Here is a 20,851-nt window from a genome sequence, read left to right as displayed (position 1 = left end):
GGGGGGGGATTTTCCGTGATTAGAAAATTTTATCTGCTATATTTAATATAATAATAATAATAATAATAATAATAATCACAACAACAACAACTTCTCTAAACAATGAACGCGCGGGATAACACTCATTAAATCTTTGTACGACTTCTAACTAATACTATTCCTAAGATTGAGCGTCTCTGAGGAACTTAGATGCTATGAAAAGAGTGGAATGGAGATGGCAGTCAGCGAAATCGAAGGAAACGTGCAAACCTGAATTAATTTGTATAAGTGCGCAGGAAGCGGTAGGCCAGACTTTGTGTAAAGAAAAAAGGCTTACTTTTAAAAATAGCTTTTTTTGAAAAATTTTATTTGCGTGAAATATATTTCATAAAAATTCATATATTTGAGCAAGATAAAACGGAGGCACGTTATTAATTGAGACAGTTTTTGATCAAATAAATATATAGAAACAAAAATTAATTAACCGATAGAATCAGTTCTGCAATTTACTTCTTTTCATCATGCGATGTACACGTTTCGTGAGAACATTCATGTATGGGGATGCATGGACCGTCATCGCCACCGCGTCTCGCGTATCCTTTCTTGCAGTAACAAGCGTTATTACATGTCTGAAAGAAAAATAATAAAAGTAAGAAAAAATAAAAATATTGCAATAACATTTCAGCCCGTTATCAATTAATTTTTCTTTTTGAATACGTTGATTTATTCATTTATTAAAAATTATAGATCTATATACTTATATATATAAATTATAGATAATTTTCTAAAGAGAATTTTAGAAATAAAACAATAAATAGAAAGCATTTATATACTTACAATGTTTATTATCTTGCAAGTTTGGCCTAAGTTACAGCAAGTTGTTTGACAGGCCGATCCGCAATCATACTCTTCGTTTTTGCGATCACAAATAAGCTTTTCAGCAAATATATCTATAAGTATCTAAGTGAGTTATTGTGTATTATTATTACTTCTTATTGATAAAAATAACACGAAAGACGTTTAATGAATATGCATAAGTATAATGTTTCATACAAACGGTAATGCGTTACTATATAATTTCTTTCAAATTCTCTTAACAGATCACTTGAAAAGATAGAAAAAACAATATTTAAAATAAAAAATGCTGTGTTCACGATATATTTTTTACAATTAAGTGATTTTACAAAATAAATATATATTTACTTGTAAAAAATATTGTTAATGCTACAAATAACACAATTGTTGCTCGAGACATGACGATGGATCTTTTGACCGTATAATTCGCCACTTGACACAATCCACAACTGATACGAGTCGTAGCCTCGAGTCCTTATATATACAGCTTGTTGGGAATACCGTCGATAAGATATGATAATTATATCTTCCTAAACGTGAGTGAGCGTTCAGAAATTCTTTTGCGTGAAATTATAATTTTCTACAGGTTTATTATTATTTATACAAACGTTTTCTCTTCTCTCTCTACTTTCTTCTTCTTTCACTTGTTTCTTTCTGTCTTTTTCTCCGTAAATGCAGCGAAAATAATTTTACACCTGCTGTTTGGATAAACGACAACGACGACGAATGTGTTATAATATTTCTTTTTCCTATTCGTGAAGCGGTTTGTTCAGCTATTATAAGCATTGCTTTACTTGAGAATATCTGGGGAAGTCCAAGTCAACTATTATTCAGCTGACATATCATGATTTTCTTTATACCGTTACATAAACATTTTAAAGTAATTATATACAATTAGAGGATCGCTGTGCATCACAAAGTAGTCATCTGGCTACTATTTATTTTTGCAAATTCATATTCAGCAGATGCATACAATGAACACGTCGCATAAATCGTTATCAGCCATTTCGATTGGCAAATTACATATGCGTGTATTCACACTGCTCGAACACATTAAACGCCAAGGTTGGAATTAATTCTTACGTCAACGGGTATGTCCCGCTGTTTACTAAAAGAATAATTCCTTATAGGATTAATGTATATTCTGCATGGCAACAGATTATTTTATATGTAATTATTTGTTCTTGCATTAAGCTCTCAACCTTTAAAACTCTTTCTATAAAATTACAGCTTATTTAATGTTAATGTCTGCTAATCGTTTCAGGCATTATAAAAAAATTAAATGTACACTTTCTTAGCAATACGTAGCAATAACGTTCTAATCCAAATGTTACTTCAAATTACGAGATATTGGTATGACAAACATTATGCATAACGCGGTTTTTTTGTTTTTTTTTTAGCGGAACGAATAGATTGATCGACCTTCGATCGGACGAAGCCTTTTCGATCATGTTTTTGATACGATGTGACAATTCGGTGTTCTTCTACCCGAACACGTGATGAGACACGCGTGCTTCATGTTTACTTATGTTGTTGTTGGTTAGTAATCCGCGTGTTATTGTTTAGAGATCGTTTGCCGCATCATGCTCGGCTCACATGATGAGCATGATAACATTAACGACTTCAATTAGAATTTTGAACATGCTTAATGAAGTTTCTTAAAATTACCGACTGCGAACACATGTACCGATATATGTACCTAGTACAACTTTTAACGACGGATGGTTAACGGGATCTATTCACTTTTTTCCCAGTAAAGTTCTTCCTGTACAGCGTAAGGTAAGTTTTTACTACTCTGCGGATAAGAACATTTTTTAAAAATTTACAGAATAAATTTTTAATATATTTTATTTGTAAACTTTTTTAATAAATTTTCTACTTAGCATACCTGTACTATTTTGTATACTCAATTATACTCGATCCTCGCTATCGTATATATAAATAAAATAAGAACCATAAAATAGATTTAAACAATTTGAAATATCTCCTTAACGGAGAAATATGAAATTATAAATAACTCTAGCAAAGATTACTATAGAAATTAATTTCTTAATTTCCAAGGTAGACAATTTTATCTATCATGTGTACTAATATCCATCACAGGTCCTCTCAACTATGCATAGTTTGCACCAGATGGCAACGTCATACTGTTTGCAGCTATACCAACCGTTCAACTTTAATTTGTAAATATGCAACTGTTTCCACTCTAAAAGAAGACATGCAAGAGTTATTGCCGTTTTTCCGCAAAGTTAATTGGCGATTTCGGAATCTCGATTTCGATGCGAGTCGTCACTTACGACTGTCATTACGTAAGTTGATGGAAAAAGATATCATTTTCTCGTCAATATTAGAATCTGATGCTTATTTAGTTACATGAACTGAGATTTTTTCCGTATAACAATAACAAGCCAAATAGCGCGCTCGCGTAACGCGCGTCTATATTGGCCTCGTTATATAAAATAAACAAAAATGAGACATCAAAGCGTAATACGATAAATCAGAAACAAGTGATATCATCATGAACATCGCGATATTACGGTCTCGTGTATTAATTACCCCGTGACAGAGTGAGTAGAATGAAATACGTGGAGCAGAAGTAATCGTGGTTAAACTATAATAAGCATATTTTATTAAGATAATGGCACGAATCGCGTGTCCGTTTCCTATACAATCATATAACAATGAAACCGTGTAACGGACAGGATGAACACCAAGGAAATTATTTCACGAACCGCTCCCGTCCGATTATAATGATTAAGAGGAAATAGCGTCGCGCTCGCAATTCAAGTCCGACATGAAGTCTCCGGTTGCCAAAGAATTCGAGAGAGTGTATAAAAAAAGGAGAAAAAAGGGAAAAGGAAAAATGCGCACGCTTTATTCGAACGGCGCGCAAGCGAATCTCGAACACGATCGTAATTCTCCCGGACAGATTTTCCCGGGCAACTTGCTCTCGCACCATGTTTGCCTTGTATAATAGCGGAGTATAAAGTTTCTGTACGAGAGCTTACTACGAATGGATATCTCCGCAAGCACTTTCTCGCTTGTCCACCCGCTAGTACCCGAATTCGAAAGCAATCGCAGCCTCGGAGCAGTTTCTACCCCGCGGCGTGGTAATCTGATTTTGGTGCAGCGAGCGGCTTTACTGGTGCCTTCTCTACCTGCCGCCCTAAAACACTTGAGCATAGGTAGGATTATGTGTACGTTATGTACGGTAAATAAAAGCTCTCTTTCGTACATGCTAAGTGTTCATTTACACCCACCGTATTCCAGTTTTCATGCTACTCGATGTCCCTGTACGCAGATTTTTCGAACAATTTAATAGCGACTTTGAAACCGATCACGATGCATCGATAGTGTAGAAATCGCGAGCAATCGCAGGGAAATAATTTCCACATCGCCCACTGATAAAGTGTTACTACGGTTTTAAAATTTATATCGCTCACGATTAAAAAAACGAAAGGAAAGACAGAAAAACACGAAGCGTGTATAAACGGCGAGGCAGCCGAAGCAAATATTGTGCGATTATTATTTTTGATCCATTTTGCTTTTGGAAATATAGAAAATACGGAACAGAGAATAATATCGCAACGAATATAAAAACATACAGGCAATCTAAAATATACTCTTCACTGTCGTCCGTTTCTATCTCTCGAATATCGCTCGTCAGGTGCACCATTGTCGTCATTCGAGAGATCTCCGAGACGCAGCCGTAACGTTTAGTCCCGTTGATTTTGCTCTCAGCGACAGTCTCGGGAGCCGTCGGTCGAATCGACGTTAAATTACGGCTCACAAACAGCTCGACGGAAATATGTTTTTGCGCGTACATTTTTATAGTACATCGTTCGACGTGTGATCTATGTGCATAGGAAGACCGCTGCATCCTTCGACAACAAGGACCGTTTATACGACTCATAAAAAAAAAAATATCGACGACTTCATCAGCGACGCGCGTATTTTCGATTGTACATTTTCTGCGTTAAATTCAGCTCGCGCGCGCGTACTAAAAGTTTCACAGGATACGTCCGCTCAATTGTACGATAGTTCCGGGACGTCCTGTATGAGCGAATAATCCTTACGTAAAAAGTACTCGCTTCGGCTTTAGCGAACTGGGACGCGCTGATATTAAATTCTTCCTACTATCACAAGAACTCCGGCGCCATACTCTTGAAAAAGAAACTCCCTACGAGCATTCGGATCAAATAATGGCATGACACGTTCCACTTGCATTTTGCATTTTTCATCCATTGCGGCGTATCAGCAATTCCATGACCAGCAACGTGCTTATAATTTCGCTAACGTCCATAGATCTCACGCTTCTCTCGCGCGTAGGCGATTTCACCGCATTCGCAGTGATTTCACCGTGCGTACGATTTAACGTGTGCGCGCGAGCCGCGTTACCGCCGTACGGCATATTCACGATGTCGCGGGAGTTTTGAAAAAAATTCCGATTTTCATGAATTTCGCGGATAAGGTATGCTTAATACAAACTTTCTTTCGCGCGCGCGCACAGCTGCGTCCGGGGAATAGAGCTGACGCTCGGGCTTTTTTCGCAACTCCATCGAATCGGTCGCGTGAATGGTTAAGAGGGTAGAAACTTGTTAGCTGACTGATTCAGGTGGACAAAAGCTGACGATTCCAGGGGATAGGCTGCCACGACAGAGACAAGCGGAGTGTCCAACCCTCATTGTCCAATGTTCCCCCTCGTTCGTTCTCGTCATTGCTTCCCACCCGTGTCCGCCGAGGATGAAGAATCATTTTGCCTTCTGCCTTTATCCCGCAAATCACTTACTTAAGATCGATACCGCTAGGCTAACTCGGGCAAATAAAATCCCGTTCTAGAATGTGTTCGTATACGGGAACAAATCGAGTCAGTCAAATAGCATATCGCGAAGACCGATTACTTTATCCCGTCATAAGGTCGACGGTCGCTTTTTTACAATGTATACTACGGTGAAAGAAAGAAAGAGAGAGAGAGAGGGAGAGAGAAAAAAGGACGCACATCTCTCATAGTGAAATGAGGTAACGGGCTGAAGGTAAAGTTACTCGGATTTATAGTGCCGCAGTAAACACAACGCGGCAAATCAGTGCGTCGTAACGATAGCGTGGGACTTTCTTTAAGCTTTTCCGAAGTGAATATTTTCGCCAGAGATTACCGCACATTTGGCGCAAATTATTTGCATCCAGGTTCCGTATAATATTTAATGGATTATGCGACAGTGTCACGCAAGCGTGTGGCGGAGAATAAGATAGCATTAGGGAGCGGGTCACGAAAGCGGCGCACACGCTATACTATTACCGTCGTTCAAACTGGAGGAGAACATTAAAAGACAATGTTAAACGTCCTTATCGGGGCTACTTACTCAATGCTTTTTCCGTGCGCGCATTTCCTTCCACGGTGCTTAATTCGCCGAAGTAATTTTCTTTTTTTTAATTTTCCGATCAAATCGGAGGTCTCAGATGCGAGGGTCGGTTTAAATAATCCCAGAGGAAAAACGTTCCCCGGCGCAAAAATATCGCGCCACTAATTGTTTGCAATTTTTGCGCTGGGCGTCCCGCACGCTCCAATTTTGCCGATAATTGTACGACGAATAAACACACGCGGGCCGCGCAGTGTGACATATACATTCGACGAACGGATGTAAATTACACGCGTAAGCCGCATTATGCTGTTGATAATTCGAATTATCACGGCTGAACAATTCGATGCCTTCTTTTTTTTTTTTACCTTCTATCTCTTTTTTCCCCTCTTTCTTTATCAACGGTCGTGCCGCAGGCAGGTTCGGAATATTGGAGCATTTTCAGGAGAATTTCTTCGCTATGGTGACGACAATTGCACCAATACTACCTTCGTCCAATCCCTAAGGATCACCACGGGTTCGAAAGATTACGGTCGACATCTCCAGCTACAGTATTTCGATGGAATCTTTCTGCCCGCGGTGAAAAACGGGAAGCCCGATAAGATTGCATCCGACCGAAAGAGGGAGACCGACGCCGTGATATATGTACCTTGTTCACTCCAAGTCGCTTGATTAATTATTATGAAAGTAATCTCGGCGAGATTATCGTTCCCCGACGTCTTATGGTTCGACGTGTGTGTAGCGAGCGAGCGAACGCGCGCCGTTATCTCCGAGCCGAGGCGAACGTAATCGAAATTATTCTTCGCCGTTCGCTTCATACGCCGACGGATTACTTTCAGTCGAGGACGGAGGATCCACCTGGAGGATCACGGATCGGGAAACCGCGTCATTTAAAGTGGAACGCGATGTCCGACGAATCTATTAAAGTAACCTGCAAGATATTGATGTATCGACTGGCACTTGTCGAATGTGTCGCTCGCATGACACATATTTTAAACGCGACTGACGCGGTATGCATGCCGGCGAGTAAAATTCTTATATTGCGCGCGTGTCGCGAATAAAATACGCGGCGGGCGTGCTCGCTCTTCCTACGAATTCTGTCATTCGACCGTGAATGCTGTCGTTTTTAACCGAAGGCGAACAGCGGAAACACTCTAGACATTGCCAACGGACCGGGGCCAAACTATTTTGGAACATAGTTTCGTTACTTTTTAGCTCGGCCCTGTGAATAAAGAGAAGTGAGGCAGCATAAAAACGGAATATCCTCCTCGGCTATGCTTTTACATCGAGTATTAATAAAACTTTTAAGGCAACGTTGGAAGAGATCCGATATCGGCAAACACTGCTCCGATTAACGTACATGTACATTGTTATGACAACGCGTAACAATTATTATGCACGGCAATCGTTCGCCAAGCAGCAAATTGAACGTGACTCATTAACGGTTAGTACGATGATGTGTGTGTGTGTGTGTCGCGTCTTGCATATTCAAACTTGTTTCGGTTTGTCTGAAAAGATTGAGCTAGGACGCCGGCTCGACTATTGAAAGTTTGTCCACAAACTATCCGGACGCAATTGCCGGACATCCTGCGTGTTCACACGGAGAGTTATGATGAAATAGTTGGAAGTCTCACGCGCGCGGCGGGGATATAAGTACTGTTGTGCCGCGTGCACGTTCGAGGAACCCTTTATATAAAGTCTAGAAAGAAGTGGAAAATGGAACGATAAAAGGAACGACAAGATTGGCGGGTTTGGAAGTCGCTACCCTGGCACGTGTTTGTCATGATTGGCCCGCTTCTTCTTGTATCTGTTTCGTGTGCCAAAAATATCTTACGCTATGATTTTTCTGTTACAGCAAAACAAGAGGGTATCTGTATCGGCTTAAGGCGATTCTTCGCGCGGCAGGATGACGTAATTTCGTTCGACCTGCATTATGAGAGATTCTCGACCCTTAAAATACCTTCACAGTTGGCCATTTGAATGTATTCAAAATTACAGAAACAACATGGAAGACGGGAATGTAGGTCACGTTCGAAAAGTAGTTAATCCGCGATATTAATATTAATATTAATATTAAACAGTGCCTTCCTGAAAATAGCGGTTTTTCAAATTGCGGCCCGGGGAAGATAACGTGATTATCGATATTTTTATACTGCACTCGTCCGCGCAAATTACAAAGGGAATTAATAGTATAGAAATAAAATCCTGTTTACAGATTCGATTTATTGTCAAACGTGTCTCCTGTACGGACGTGCACAGAATACGAGTGTGAAACGCGTATCAAAATGTAGATAATAAACAGACTTCGTGAAAAACACCGATTGTCAATAACATATTCTGATGTTGTTATACGAGTGCCGACACGTTTCCACGTTCGGGTCTCCTGTATTCTCTTAACCAATATCGGATTTGTCTTTATATTTTACCGCGCTTAAATTTAACGCCGGGAGTTAAATTTAATGTCGTAGAATTTACAAAAACAAAATAATTACTTCTGCATGTCAGCAGCATGCACGATCGATTTAAAATGTCACCGTTAGATACTAAATATATCCTGTGAAAGGAACTTTTATATTTTCACCCCTTCCTTACGCTAAACTTGTATATAGAAACATTCATTCAAAGTACACTTAAGCCATCAAGAGTACTACCTTTTATTTTACAAACACGCACAGAGATCAACATTTTATGCTTTGTTTTGCATCGAGTGTGAAAAAAGAAAACATCTTCGTTTTGGATTTTCAACGTTTTCAAACAATATCTCAACATTTTATACACTCCCCTGAAAGCATTTGAAATACAGAGAGCAGTTAGTGTTGCATGAGCGCAGACGCTATTTTGCGCAACAGCCCAGAAAGAGAGTGTCCACGGCTGGATGCACTTTTATGTGTGTAGGTGGAGTCCGATCTTCTTTTGCTTTAACAATATTTTTCAGTGTCGTAAAACGTGCCATATATATATACATAAACGCGCACATACATCACAAACTGAGCACATGAAACATACGAAGCATGTATACTATTGTATTCAGGTCAGAAATGTATCCTCGCACAATCCTCACACATGTGTAATACGCGCGAGAGTTTCACCTAATTCTCGCGTAAAAGGCCGAATTTAAATCCAATTCGTACGCAGACGCACAACCTAATGCGCAGACATTGTTTAAAATCAATATGTTTAATCATGTATAAATAAGATAGTACGTTTACCGATCCGATTGGTTGCACCTTTTGTCATTTGATTAATACGTCGATCGGTGGGATACTGCGAGACATGTCGTTTCTTTAATGAAGCAATTTGTATTATCGAGAAAGGTAAATTCGAGGACCTCGGGAATATTAAAGCACCGTGGGAATTCAGAAGATTTTTTTTATAAAAAAAATTATATTTTATACGTATGGCAAATTTTGTTTATAATCTGACAAGGCAGCGCACATTAGGTGGCGTTTGATATTTTACTTTTCCAACTATGCAGGTAGTGCATATTATTTTTAAATTAAATATACTTTCGTGTATACGCACCTACATACTGCCGCAAAAATAGATTAATAAAAGGATAAATTAATTTTACGTTTATTTTAAATTAGCCCGTATAAAAACAATAATTGAAAGATTGAATTATTCATTATAGAAATATCATATTTTATCGTTTGCTATATTAACTGAGAACTCATGGCTAAAATATTTGAATATCAATTCCGAAAATTTATCCTTGAAATTATGTTTTATAAACATTGTTATTTTTATGACATGAGTAATCAAATAGACTGTATATGTTGTCTGTTTGGGATATTTAATCATATACACATGTATCACACGTAAATAAGCATACGCTGGAATAGGAGGGTCAAAGTAACAATGCAGCTATCCAAACATATATTATCTCAGCTTCCATTATCTCTATGTTGATCAGGTTAATAGCCCTTATTAAATCTCTGTCGAATACGAAAAGAATGAAGGTACGAAAATGATTACATATTCTAGCTGTTATTTCGCGAAAATATTCCTCTCTTTGATCAAACGAAATCAAACTTCATGTTACTCTTATTATATACACGTGTAAATTTTTAATTTTTTCATTGAAAATAATTTTTAGTATATTACTCTCACTAATCTCTTAATAAAATAACGATGGTTTTTAATACGTTCCCTTATATTCCGAATATACTTCGGGAAATTACGAAAACGTGAAAAACAATAAATTCAAGGCAGAATGTTGACCAAAAGGGAAGTAATGAACCACAAGACAGTGTTTATGGCAGTGTTTTTAGCGGCTTAACCTCTTTTATTTTTGACTCAAGCTGCGTTTTTTGTCATAGGATAAACGCAAAGTAACTGTATGACTATTTGGTCAGTTCTTTCCCTCTGAGGAGATTAAATTTCGAACACGTAGAGTAAATTGAATGAAATAATATTTAAAGACTAACAGAACATCCAGATCGCTAATAATAAATATTTGCAGAAAGATAAATTAATACGCGTCCCTTCTTCGCGATTTTGCAACACACTTGTTCTCCCGATGACACGAGAACGCTTTCGGAGAGAAAAAATTTTAATCGAGGTTCTGGACAGCTTCAGACGACGACAATTCCCGATCTTTCTCAAGCCGCTTCCGATGTGATATATTTGCCGCATCTCACTGAAAGTTTTAAAAGCGCGGTACTGTTTTAAAAAGCAACCTATACATCGCTTTCGCTGCAGTTGAAAAATATAGCTCGCAGCTGACAACGGGATCTTCCTCGGGGTATTAGATCCTTATTTAAAGTTTCTCTTTATAAGCGTTATATTCGCGAGCGCACCGTTCGCTCGAAGTCCCGCGTCGAGCTGAAGCATTCGATAACTTCCAAATCCTCACCGTTCCGCCGGCGGCTTTTTACGTTAAATTCACGATTCGCAGACAGCGCGACACCACGAGAGTCACGCGAACATCCGTGTTACGCTATCCCATGTGACTGCCGTTCCGATATTAAAGATGCATGTCCAGCCGTTAAGACAGAAACACGTGGCACGTCCAGCGCGATACATCGTAAACACGGCAATCTCGGCCTATATATAATACATCGCTCGCCTCGCAGCAAGAGCGACGACTCAGGAACGGGCGCGACCTACCCGAAAGTCGGTGTCAATCAGACGCGGAGTCGAGCGAGGGACCGCTCCGGAAGGTGGCTCCGAACTTGAAGCGGAGGATTCCGGGGGATCGCGCGGAAAATCTTCATTTGGCATTCACGCAGCAACACCTTCCGTCTCCGCGGAGATCGCGCTCCCTTCTTTCCGCCTGTTCGAGTCCTTCTCAGTCCGCAGCACACAGCCGCCCATCGAGCTTCCCTCGCACCCGTCTCTCCCACCTGCAGCCACCCTCGCGTCCCCGCAGGACGGACGAGCTGCTCTGGCAGCCGGTTGTCGGCTTCCCTCCTAGGGACATGCGCAGCGACCCGCGGAACGACAGGTGCGCGCCGCGCCGTCGGCCGCGAATCGCTTAGTTTCGGGTAAGCGCACGATTCGCCTCCGTCGCTCCACCTCGCCTCGAGGCTTGCCAGTCGCTCGCGACTCTGTCTCAGGCTCGGTTGCTCGTTCACCAGCCACCTCGTCGGCGACCTCCTCTCCGACTTCCTCTCACCAGCGGCCGGAAGAGAGAGAGAGAGAGAGGGGGAGATCGCGTCCCGCGTAAATCACGACACGGTCTTCTTCCTCGGTCGGGGTCCTCGTCGTGGAGATCACCCACTGGGAACCCGCCGTGTCGGAGTTGTCGACGCCCTGGAGCCGCGGTGATTCCGCCGCTTATCGAGCGCGCACGTGCTCCCTTCACGTTCTTCCTGCCAGTCTTCTTCAGTCGGTCTGCTCCCCCGGAAGCGGTGGTTGTGCTGTTCGCGTTCTTGCCCCCTTCATCCGACTTCCCCCGCGTCCTCTTCATCGCGAGCCGGCGCAGAGTGCGGCGGATGGTGATCTCGCGGATCGACAGGAAGCAGTGAGATCGGCTCCGCGGCTGCGATGAGAGACAACGAGTTCCCGCCAGTTCCGTTGATTCGACCGCGATTGTGAATTACTGTGGCTTTATCCGGAACGTCGTCGTCGTTGTCGCGCGGTGCTCTTGATGAATGTGGTGCGCTAGGAAATTTTAAATCCGTCGCATCCCGGCATCCCAGGTGGATCTCCCTTCGATCATGCACCCGGGGCAGGATCCCCTCCGCAGGACTATGGAAATGCGAGCGTCCGCGACGATCCTGCTGCTGCTACTCGGCGGAACCGTACTACGTGCAGCCGAAGGTGAGTCATTGTAATCTTGCGCCCGAGATTGCTCCGCGAATAAACCGGGAATAATCGGAGTTCCCCAACCCTACGGGCGCGCGCGCGCGCCAGCGCTTGCGTGTGTGTGTGCGCGAGTGTGATTTATCGCGTGGGTGATATGTGTTCGTCTGAACGACACGCAGGAACGCGCGCGCAGACACAAAATCGGCATGCGGTATTTGGAAGGGGAACGTAAGGGAGGAAAAGTCGCGTTTGTGCTGAAAACCTTACTATAACGGCTTTCCCCGTTCGTGGTGTGATGACGTAGCAGAGGGACACGTCGGTCACAACACGAAAATAAACTCCGCTCCGAGATCTACTCGATCGAATCGGTCTGAAAATCGCTCCGACGTCCATAAATAAACGAATGTAAACGGCAATGATGCTGGTTCGCGGAGCGGAGCTTTCTTGGTCGCTCTCTTAGTCACTCTGAGCGACACATTTTCGATCAGCCGAAAGGCAAGGCCCCGTCGCGTCTATGAATACTTCCCGATATATATAATGATGAAGTAACAACGGGAAGAAAAGGGGAAGCGCAATCGTTCTGTACGCGACTATGACGCAGCTACAATGTTTAAATACTCCCACAAATATTTATTCACGCGATACACCGTTATTGATTTTCGTTACTCTTGCGGAGAGAGAGAGAGAGAGAGAGAGAGAGAGAACACCCCTCAATATTTAAAACCATCTCGCGCTGCGAGAGGAGGGAGGCAAAAGTACAAAAGGAAGTCGACACTCTCATATATAACGTGACGTCAAAAGTGCACGAGAAAATAACCTAGAATCACAGGGCGGTGGAAAATATACAACGAGCCGGAGTGCGGGAGCAGTGTTGGGGTCCTTAATGCCTCCCCAAAGGGTTGAAAAGCCCAGTGGAAGAAGCGGGCCGCGGACTGGGAAAACAATAATGCCCACAGCGCGTGCGGGGGGAACACGGAGAAAAACGCTTTTATGCCCAAGTATAATTTCCCCTGCGGAAGAGCGCCGCCGCTGTCCCACCTGCGATTCAGCGAAACGAGATTTTAATGTTGCACGAACGCTCGCTCGCGCGCGCACGAGAGAGAGAGAGAGAGCGAGCTTCCGCGGGTCATAACGTAAACTGCGCGGGCCTCGCGTGTTCAAGGCCGTGGAATAATACCCGCCGCCGCACAGCCCCCGGATGTATGCACGGCCATTGAAAATCAGATGAAAGGGAAAGAAACGGACGCGCGCGGTATCAGCACATCTTGAGGGGCTGCGGGAAAAATTCAAGCCGCACGCGCGCACGTACGAACACGCGGACACATATAATCTACACTCAGTACCAACACACACACACACACACACATACATACACATGCGCACACGCAGAGCGGTATTCTCGAGTACGCCGTTATTCGATACACGCGCGCCCGCGCGCACTTGTCATCGAACTCCCGTATCGCGTGTGGAAAGGCCGTTTGATCGCGCTTCGTCGCGAATCCCGATACTGCGAAGCGGAACAAAAAGTGCTTTCGCATACCACAATCGGTGGTGGATATATCCGTCGCACGAGAGGAGATCGTCGCGAGTGCCTAGCATCCGGAGGAAGGCGGCGCGCGGATTGAGATCACGGTTTTCGCGAATATCGATTACCCTTTACGAGCGAGATATGCCATTCCTCGGCGAGATCTTGCGCAGAAGTCACTATTATTCGCGTCGGCGCTCGGAATTATTTGCGGATCTCCGAGACGATAGTTGGATATCGCCGGCGCCCAGCCTCTCCCCCGCCCCTTTTTGCCGGTTTTAAAGCGGCGAACCGCTCCGGTTGCTCGCGTTGTTTCCGAACCCGCTGATGTTAGCCGCGAATCTACGTGTAATTTATGCGCGCCGCCGAGACGCGACGGTGGACGCATTTGTGACACTGAAATCGCGGTCTCGCAGCAGCTACACGCCGTTCCGGCGCTGCGGCACCGTTTACAATCGGCTTTGGAATAACTTGTCAAGTGAGCCGCGTTAAAAATTTCACTTTTCGCGTAGTATGCGCGCGCGCGCGCGCGGTGGAAAAGCGCTGTCACCGCTTAAAAATAGCGATACGCAGCCGGCACGTCGATATATTACACGTTGTGCAGTGTGCGAGCGAGCTCTTTAAATACACCCGTCGAGAATAAATTTACGCTGACCCTATCTGTGTTATTATACGGCGCGTATATAGATGTTATCTCGAGCGCGAAAAAAATTTATAAATCCAACCGCTAGTTAGTTTTGGTCAGCGATGTGTATCTTTGCATATAAACGACGTCCTGAAAATCACTTAACGCCATTTCGCGGCGTTAGTCCCGTAACTTTCGTCGCACGAAACTGTTTCGAACTAATGCGCCTGTCGCTGAGATGCGTTTAGGGAAGAGTTGTACGCGCCGAATATTAAACCATGAGCAAAATCGGGAGGGAAATAATACGGAAACTTCTTCTTCTCGGGCTAGGCGAATAACGAACCACTAATCTCACGGGGGAGTGTCTTATCAGGAGCGATTATTGAATTATTTGCAATTAACTCCTCGCACGGAAAGTATTCCTATAACCGGATCGAACAACTCGCCGGCGATGTGATATATAAGGTATGTCAAGCTTATCTAATAACCCTTTGAACACAATGCCGTAAAACTTGGCAAACACTTTAGCGAAATTAGTTTACGGCGCTATTTCCTGATGTTGCCTTGAAATAAAGCCTTAAATGCGTTACATAAGATCATGCCGTACTACTCGCACGTCGTGCGCGCAATTACGTCGGAAATACCTCAAATTCTGGTAATCTGGAGGCACGTCACGTGTTGGCCAAGTCCCAAGGAAGTTCTAAATCCGTGGCCGCTTGCTCACAGGAACTAACAAATATAATACGATAGGCCGCGGAGCGCGTTCGCGCACTAATGTGGCGAACGCACAGGGGAGGCGAGTGCAACAGAAGCTTTCTAAAAGCGGCGCAGACCACTTGGAACGCGATATGTCGCATCCGCATAGCGATAATGCAGGAGCGTGTGGACCGCCGCGAATTACGGTAATTATTTGGTACGCCGCTCGGTGGCATACAAAATTAAAAGTCGAGGTTCGCCAAACGCGTCAAAAGTAGAGGAACAACACCAAAACCGGCATGTTTTGTCTTTGGGCTCTAAAGCCCTGTGTTGAAGGTGTAAAATTGAAATGTATGTGCACGGATGCAAACCAGCAACACTTTTCTACCAAAATATATGATAATCCTACGGAATGTTACGTATTTTCTTGCAAATAACTATTTTTGAAGACATTTGAGGACCGACACTCCTAAAAACTAGGTGCTAAAACCGACATACCTATGATACCTATAGGTAATTATGAAAAAAAATAAAAATAAAAACACTGAAATTATATTATTACATTATTTTGATGCATTACATTACGTTATTTCGTACATTTATTATATATCCTTACACATGTTATCTTTAATCTTATATATTTTTCATTATATGGAAAGAGATCCCCTGATTTTTCCGACTATCTTAAACAAACAAATAAGAAAGGCAAGAAAAATCAATCATCGTTAGCTTCAACCGTATTCTGTGATATGCACAACAAAATTCTGGTATATCGATTGAAAGGCCAATAAACTCAGATATGTTGTTTTATAGAAAACCTAACTTTAACTTTTCTTGCGTGGTTCAATAAAAGAGAATAGAGAGATTCGTACAAGATCAAAAGTAATTTAAGAAGTTCAAAACTTATATTATTAAATAGAACTGTCAATTAAATTACTTACAGCTGGTTTGTTACTATGACTTTCACAAGAAGAATCTCAACAAAAATTTCAGCAGAACGAAAATTCAAACGACGCTAATAACACAATCAAATGCAATTGCATACAGAAAATACCACTTCAACTACTGTGCACAGTAAACAAAATTCATGTTTTGTCTGACAGAATTCAATATTTTACAGCCGAGAAACATGGATATGTTAGTTTATTATAGTTATGTTTATTTTAATGCTTTTCCTTTACGTGAATTAACGAAGAGGATAAATCTATAAGACACAACATCGTGAACTAATTAAATTTAACAGTAATATAAAAATCTAACCCCTTGCGCGCAACCAGTTCAATCTTTAATTATATCGTTTAATCAATCAATTCGAATCCCGAAAATTATTCAATAATAAATATGTTCTCTTCATAAATGTGAGAAAAACCTTTGCGCTTAAATGATACGTAATAATCAAAATTGTAACGTCTAAAATAAACCGGTTTCAGTTACGTCGAAATCGTGATAAGGATTTTATTATATTATATCATGCGTATATACATCACTATTAAATTCGATTATAGCATTTTAAATAAATAGAACGCGGCGATCGTAGGGAGACATCTACAATTGAATATATTTAATGCGTATGCTGTTGGAGTAATTCCAATAATGAGTATACGGTTATTACGTAGCCGGCAAAAACTGTTATTCTAAATAGAGCGATCCGATTCAGCGAATATGGAATGGATTTATCATCGTAATATCATCTCCGTGTTTGCGGTCATGCATTCGCCCAATGCTTTTCATACATATTTATGCAACATTATATCATACAACTTTGCAGACGTGGAAAACGTTTTTCCCAGTTTCGAATTGCAGACATCTTTTATTTTCTTTTTTTTAATAACAGCGCCGTATCAATTTGTGTTTTTATAAGCGATAAGCACACGGTAACGTGAAACTTTCGTTAATTTCGTGCGATCGGTGATTGTTCCATTTTCCTTTGCTGTTAAACACGCTTGGTGTTATAATTTTTACTCGCGGATGTTGCGTTCCCGGAACAAGAGACAATTTCCATTACGTGTCGATTCGGAAGAAGTAACTGGAAATTGTCAGAAAGGAATGTTAAAGTGATATTACTGCGTGTATGAACATATGCAAATTTCATTTTCTATGCATGGAAGTTTCCTGATATTTTCTGAACGACCACACCCACACGCCATACCGTCACGGGAACTGGCGAGCTTAGTGGCGGCCATAAGTACAACGAATATCTTTTTCAGGATACGCTCCAACTTTCAAGTTTCATAAAAAATATACGAGCTCCGCGGCGAAAAACGGGAGGGTGAATTCAGAAAAACGGAAAAGCGTCTCGCAAGAGCAATTATCTCGCCGGTGTTCGCGAAGAAATGCGCGATAATGAGAAGTGCACGGTACGTTTGACCGGTCATGAGTCGCGCTTGCAAAATAATCAGACTCGGGTGAGAAACGCACGCGTATATATGTGTGTGTGTGTGTGTGCGTGCTCGTGCTTACCCGGTTCTCTCTGAAATTCGCGATAAAAGTCATTTACTAAAAATGATAATGGACCTTGGCCGAGAGTGCGCAGAAATATGCGAGTTGAGAATAAAGCTCCCGTGCGCGAGCACCACTCGTTTTCGGCCGCAATGCTCGTGTTTTTACGCTCTTATCGCATCGAAGCTTATGCCCTGCGATGAACGTAGCCGTCAAGCGTGCGGTTAATTAATTAGAAGAGTCTCTGTTTGCAAATTGTCGTGCTGTTAATATTAGATGCGATCTCTTCAGTGTCTCGTAATGGAACACCTCCATTTGTTTATAATTGCGTAAACTGTGGAATCGTCTCACACACACATATACACATACACACATATTCTCGCGAATGCAACGTCATTGCGTTATCTCGCGCGAGCGGTACTTCCGAGCGATACAAGCGGAACACAATACCGTAATGTACCGGAGACTCTTTTGTCGGAGACGGTTTGTCACAAATTTCATCCCGGACTTCATCTCTAGTAGCTATCAAAAGTTCTGTTAACTGGCGCAAAAGTTTTATCAATTTACATTCAAAGGATACCGTCGGGAGATATTAATCACAGTCACACCGTGAAAGGGGGGAGAAAGACTGAATCTCTAAATACTTACTTCTCGTCGGAAGTTTTGCATAAAAGTAAGCGCGAGCACGAATTTCCCCCGGTAATAATGCCGCGCAATTTTTTCCGAACGTACTTTAATAAGATATTTAACGGAAATACCGTCCACTCCGGCGAAAGTAGCGGGACATTCGGAATAACTACGCGCGGACCAACGAACCGTGAACAAACGGTGTCCGGAAATAGCGATCCCTCTATATACAGTGTCGCGAACGTATCGTGTATCCGCTCGTTCGCAAGATAAGACCACAGTTTATCTTCTCGAAGGAACATATGAGGTCGTAGTCGTTCGGAAGTAGTTCAATTTATAATGTATCAAATATTCCAGCAAATCGATTGTCTAACAAAATTTTTATGAATGCATTCAAATTAAACCTGCATAAACGCATAATTGAAAGATAAGTAAGAGTGGCCAGGGCTAGAAGTCACATGGGTTAGTTGTCTCAAAGCTTATATTTCACTTAAAGTAATTCTATCGTAGAATGCCGGATTTTTAATGGCAATATTAAGGCGCCCCAGTTTATTATTTATTGAAGATAAATGTTTTCCTATAATTTTACTTAATTATCTAAGTAATTAATGTTAATTTTAGACGCGAAATTAAGAGAAATATACACACAATATTACACAATATTATAAATACGAGGATATTATTTATTTTTCTTATAAATATTTTATTTATACGTCAGTTGAGTTGTGCACAACATAGAAAATGATATATAAATATTTAAATATATATAAATATAAGTATATATACATATATATCGTGGATATTATTATAAATTCTAAATTCCCTATAGCTATATTTTCAAAAGAAAGGTCAATAATTCTGAAATTTTTGTATAGTATACTTTATACTAGTCTTCAATATCACAGTAATTTTTCATTAAAATTCTAAGTATAATTAAAAAGAAATTAAAAATAGAAGTTAAAAATAGAACATTAACCTCAAGAAATATGTGTAAAAAGTGTCACTTTAGTTGCTAATATCTTAGCTTCCAAATGGTCAATCGTTTTCTAATTGCGCTAATAATTAACATCATATTTTTTAATCTACACATGGTGGAAATTTCAACAAATTCTTCAAAAGCTCATTTTATGTTACAATTATCTTAATAAATAAAAGAACATATTCTTTTCTATAGTGAAGATTGCTGCTATCACATTAATTGGGTATACGAAATGGCTTATGGTTAATACACATTACATGTGGTATTTACGAACACCTTTTAAAAATTGAACGTGGTAAGAGTAAACTTTTTCCCATTTCTCCTTTTTATTATTCCATTGATTTTAGAATTACTGACAACAATATCATTATAATTAGAACATATTAGTTTTAGCTCATTTTTGCTGTATTTAATTACTCGTTATTGCAACATAGTTTGGAAATATTAATTATAATTTCTATTATTCAAAATAACCATTTGGAGTAAGATGACTGAAATGAGGTCGTGAGTTACGTGACGTAACTTACACATGCGCTTACACAGAGGCATACGTATCTTGTTAGAACTAAATCTTGTTAGAGTCGAGTTATATCCGGTTACATTAAGAAGTTATGTTCATAGATATAAAGGTTTCAAGTTTTAGATGTGCTTTCGGTTGCCATATAGCTCGAAAGCATGACAGAAAGCAGGTAGAGGTAAAACTATACTATGTGATATATTAGTTTTAATCTCTCTCTAAAAAGAAAGCGTTAACTGATATTTCGAAGAATATCGAAATATTGAAGCCTCTTTTCCGCGATGCTGATTGGCTGTCTCAAAATCTCGATCTCGATGCAGGTTGTTGTTTACTTCGTTGTTTACTCGCGGCTCTCATCGTGTAAGTTACGTGTTTTGACATAGTAACAGAAATATAATTTTCTCGCTAACAAATTTTAGTCTGGTGCTTAGTTAATTACATGAACTGAAATTTTTCCGTATAATAGTAATTAGCTAAATAGCACGCACGTAGTGCGCATCTGTCTTGGTCTAGTAAAATATTTTAAAAATGTTGAAACAGAAACTATACATCCTATTTTGTTATATATAAGAAAGACATGTGATAACCGACTCTGAATATGGTGTCAGTTGTTATATTTATATAATTTTGCTGTGAGCTAAATAACTTTTTGTCTACAAATATGTATAAGAATAATATTTTTTTTTTAAGCTAAAGGATGTAATTACATTAAAATGTACATGTTATTATGAAACTTTAAACTATATATACTTTTTTTAATCAGTATTATAAATAATATATAAATATAAAAGTGTGACAATAAGCTCCGATTTCCTCCGATATCCCCTAAACTATTTGTACAAAAGCATAAAACGAAAGGAAAAAGATTGCGAAATTAGACAACGGAAATTGACCGTGAGAAAAACAAAGAAAGAGAGAGAGAGAAGGGAGAGAGAGAGAGAGAGAAAGAGAGGGAAGGATGAGAGAGGAGAAGTGGAAAATGATGAGAGAGAGAGAGAGGGGA

General features: G+C 40.8%; 2 protein-coding genes across 6 annotated transcripts in view; one reads left to right on the top strand and one right to left on the bottom strand.

The window, feature by feature from the left end:
• Positions 1-392: 392 nt before the first annotated feature.
• On the bottom strand, positions 393-1,267 carry LOC106743786 (inducible metalloproteinase inhibitor protein-like). The gene is made up of 3 exons (XM_014617974.1): positions 1,183-1,267; positions 817-929; positions 393-608 (listed from the first exon to the last, which is right to left on the bottom strand). Exons 1-3 carry the CDS (start codon positions 1,232-1,234, stop codon positions 486-488), a joined length of 288 nt encoding a protein of 95 aa, XP_014473460.1. The 5' UTR covers positions 1,235-1,267; the 3' UTR covers positions 393-485.
• An 8,999-nt stretch (positions 1,268-10,266) lies between these two features.
• LOC106743787 (hemicentin-1) overlaps positions 10,267-20,851 on the top strand; it is a 212,769-nt gene continuing 202,184 nt past the window's right edge. Inside the window, exon 1 of one of the 5 annotated variants that reach the window (XM_014617978.1) lies at positions 10,267-12,455. In XM_014617978.1, the coding sequence (XP_014473464.1) occupies positions 12,353-12,455 (103 nt within the window). In that variant the 5' untranslated portion in view covers positions 10,267-12,352. The remainder of the gene's footprint in view (positions 12,456-20,851) is intronic. The other 4 variants (XM_014617975.1, XM_014617976.1, XM_014617977.1 and 1 more) reach the window with 4 other exon arrangements.

Source organism: Dinoponera quadriceps, unplaced genomic scaffold, assembly GCF_001313825.1.
Source record: "Dinoponera quadriceps isolate SergipeBrazil2010 unplaced genomic scaffold, ASM131382v1 scaffold1249, whole genome shotgun sequence".
NCBI classification, from domain to species: domain Eukaryota; kingdom Metazoa; phylum Arthropoda; class Insecta; order Hymenoptera; family Formicidae; genus Dinoponera; species Dinoponera quadriceps.
Note: the sequence above shows the minus strand (reverse complement) of the source record. Positions and strands in the feature narration are given on the sequence as shown.

Excerpts from the sequence above, each read along its gene's own strand:
- LOC106743786 (XM_014617974.1), bottom strand. The coding sequence starts at position 1,234 with ATGTCTCGAGCAACAATTGTGTTATTTGTAGCATTAACAATATTTTTT. Across the intron at positions 930-1,182 it reads ATTAACAATATTTTTTACAA|ATATATTTGCTGAAAAGCTT; the intron begins GTAAATATATAT and ends AGATACTTATAG. Across the intron at positions 609-816 it reads CTTGCAAGATAATAAACATT|ACATGTAATAACGCTTGTTA; the intron begins GTAAGTATATAA and ends TTTTTCTTTCAG.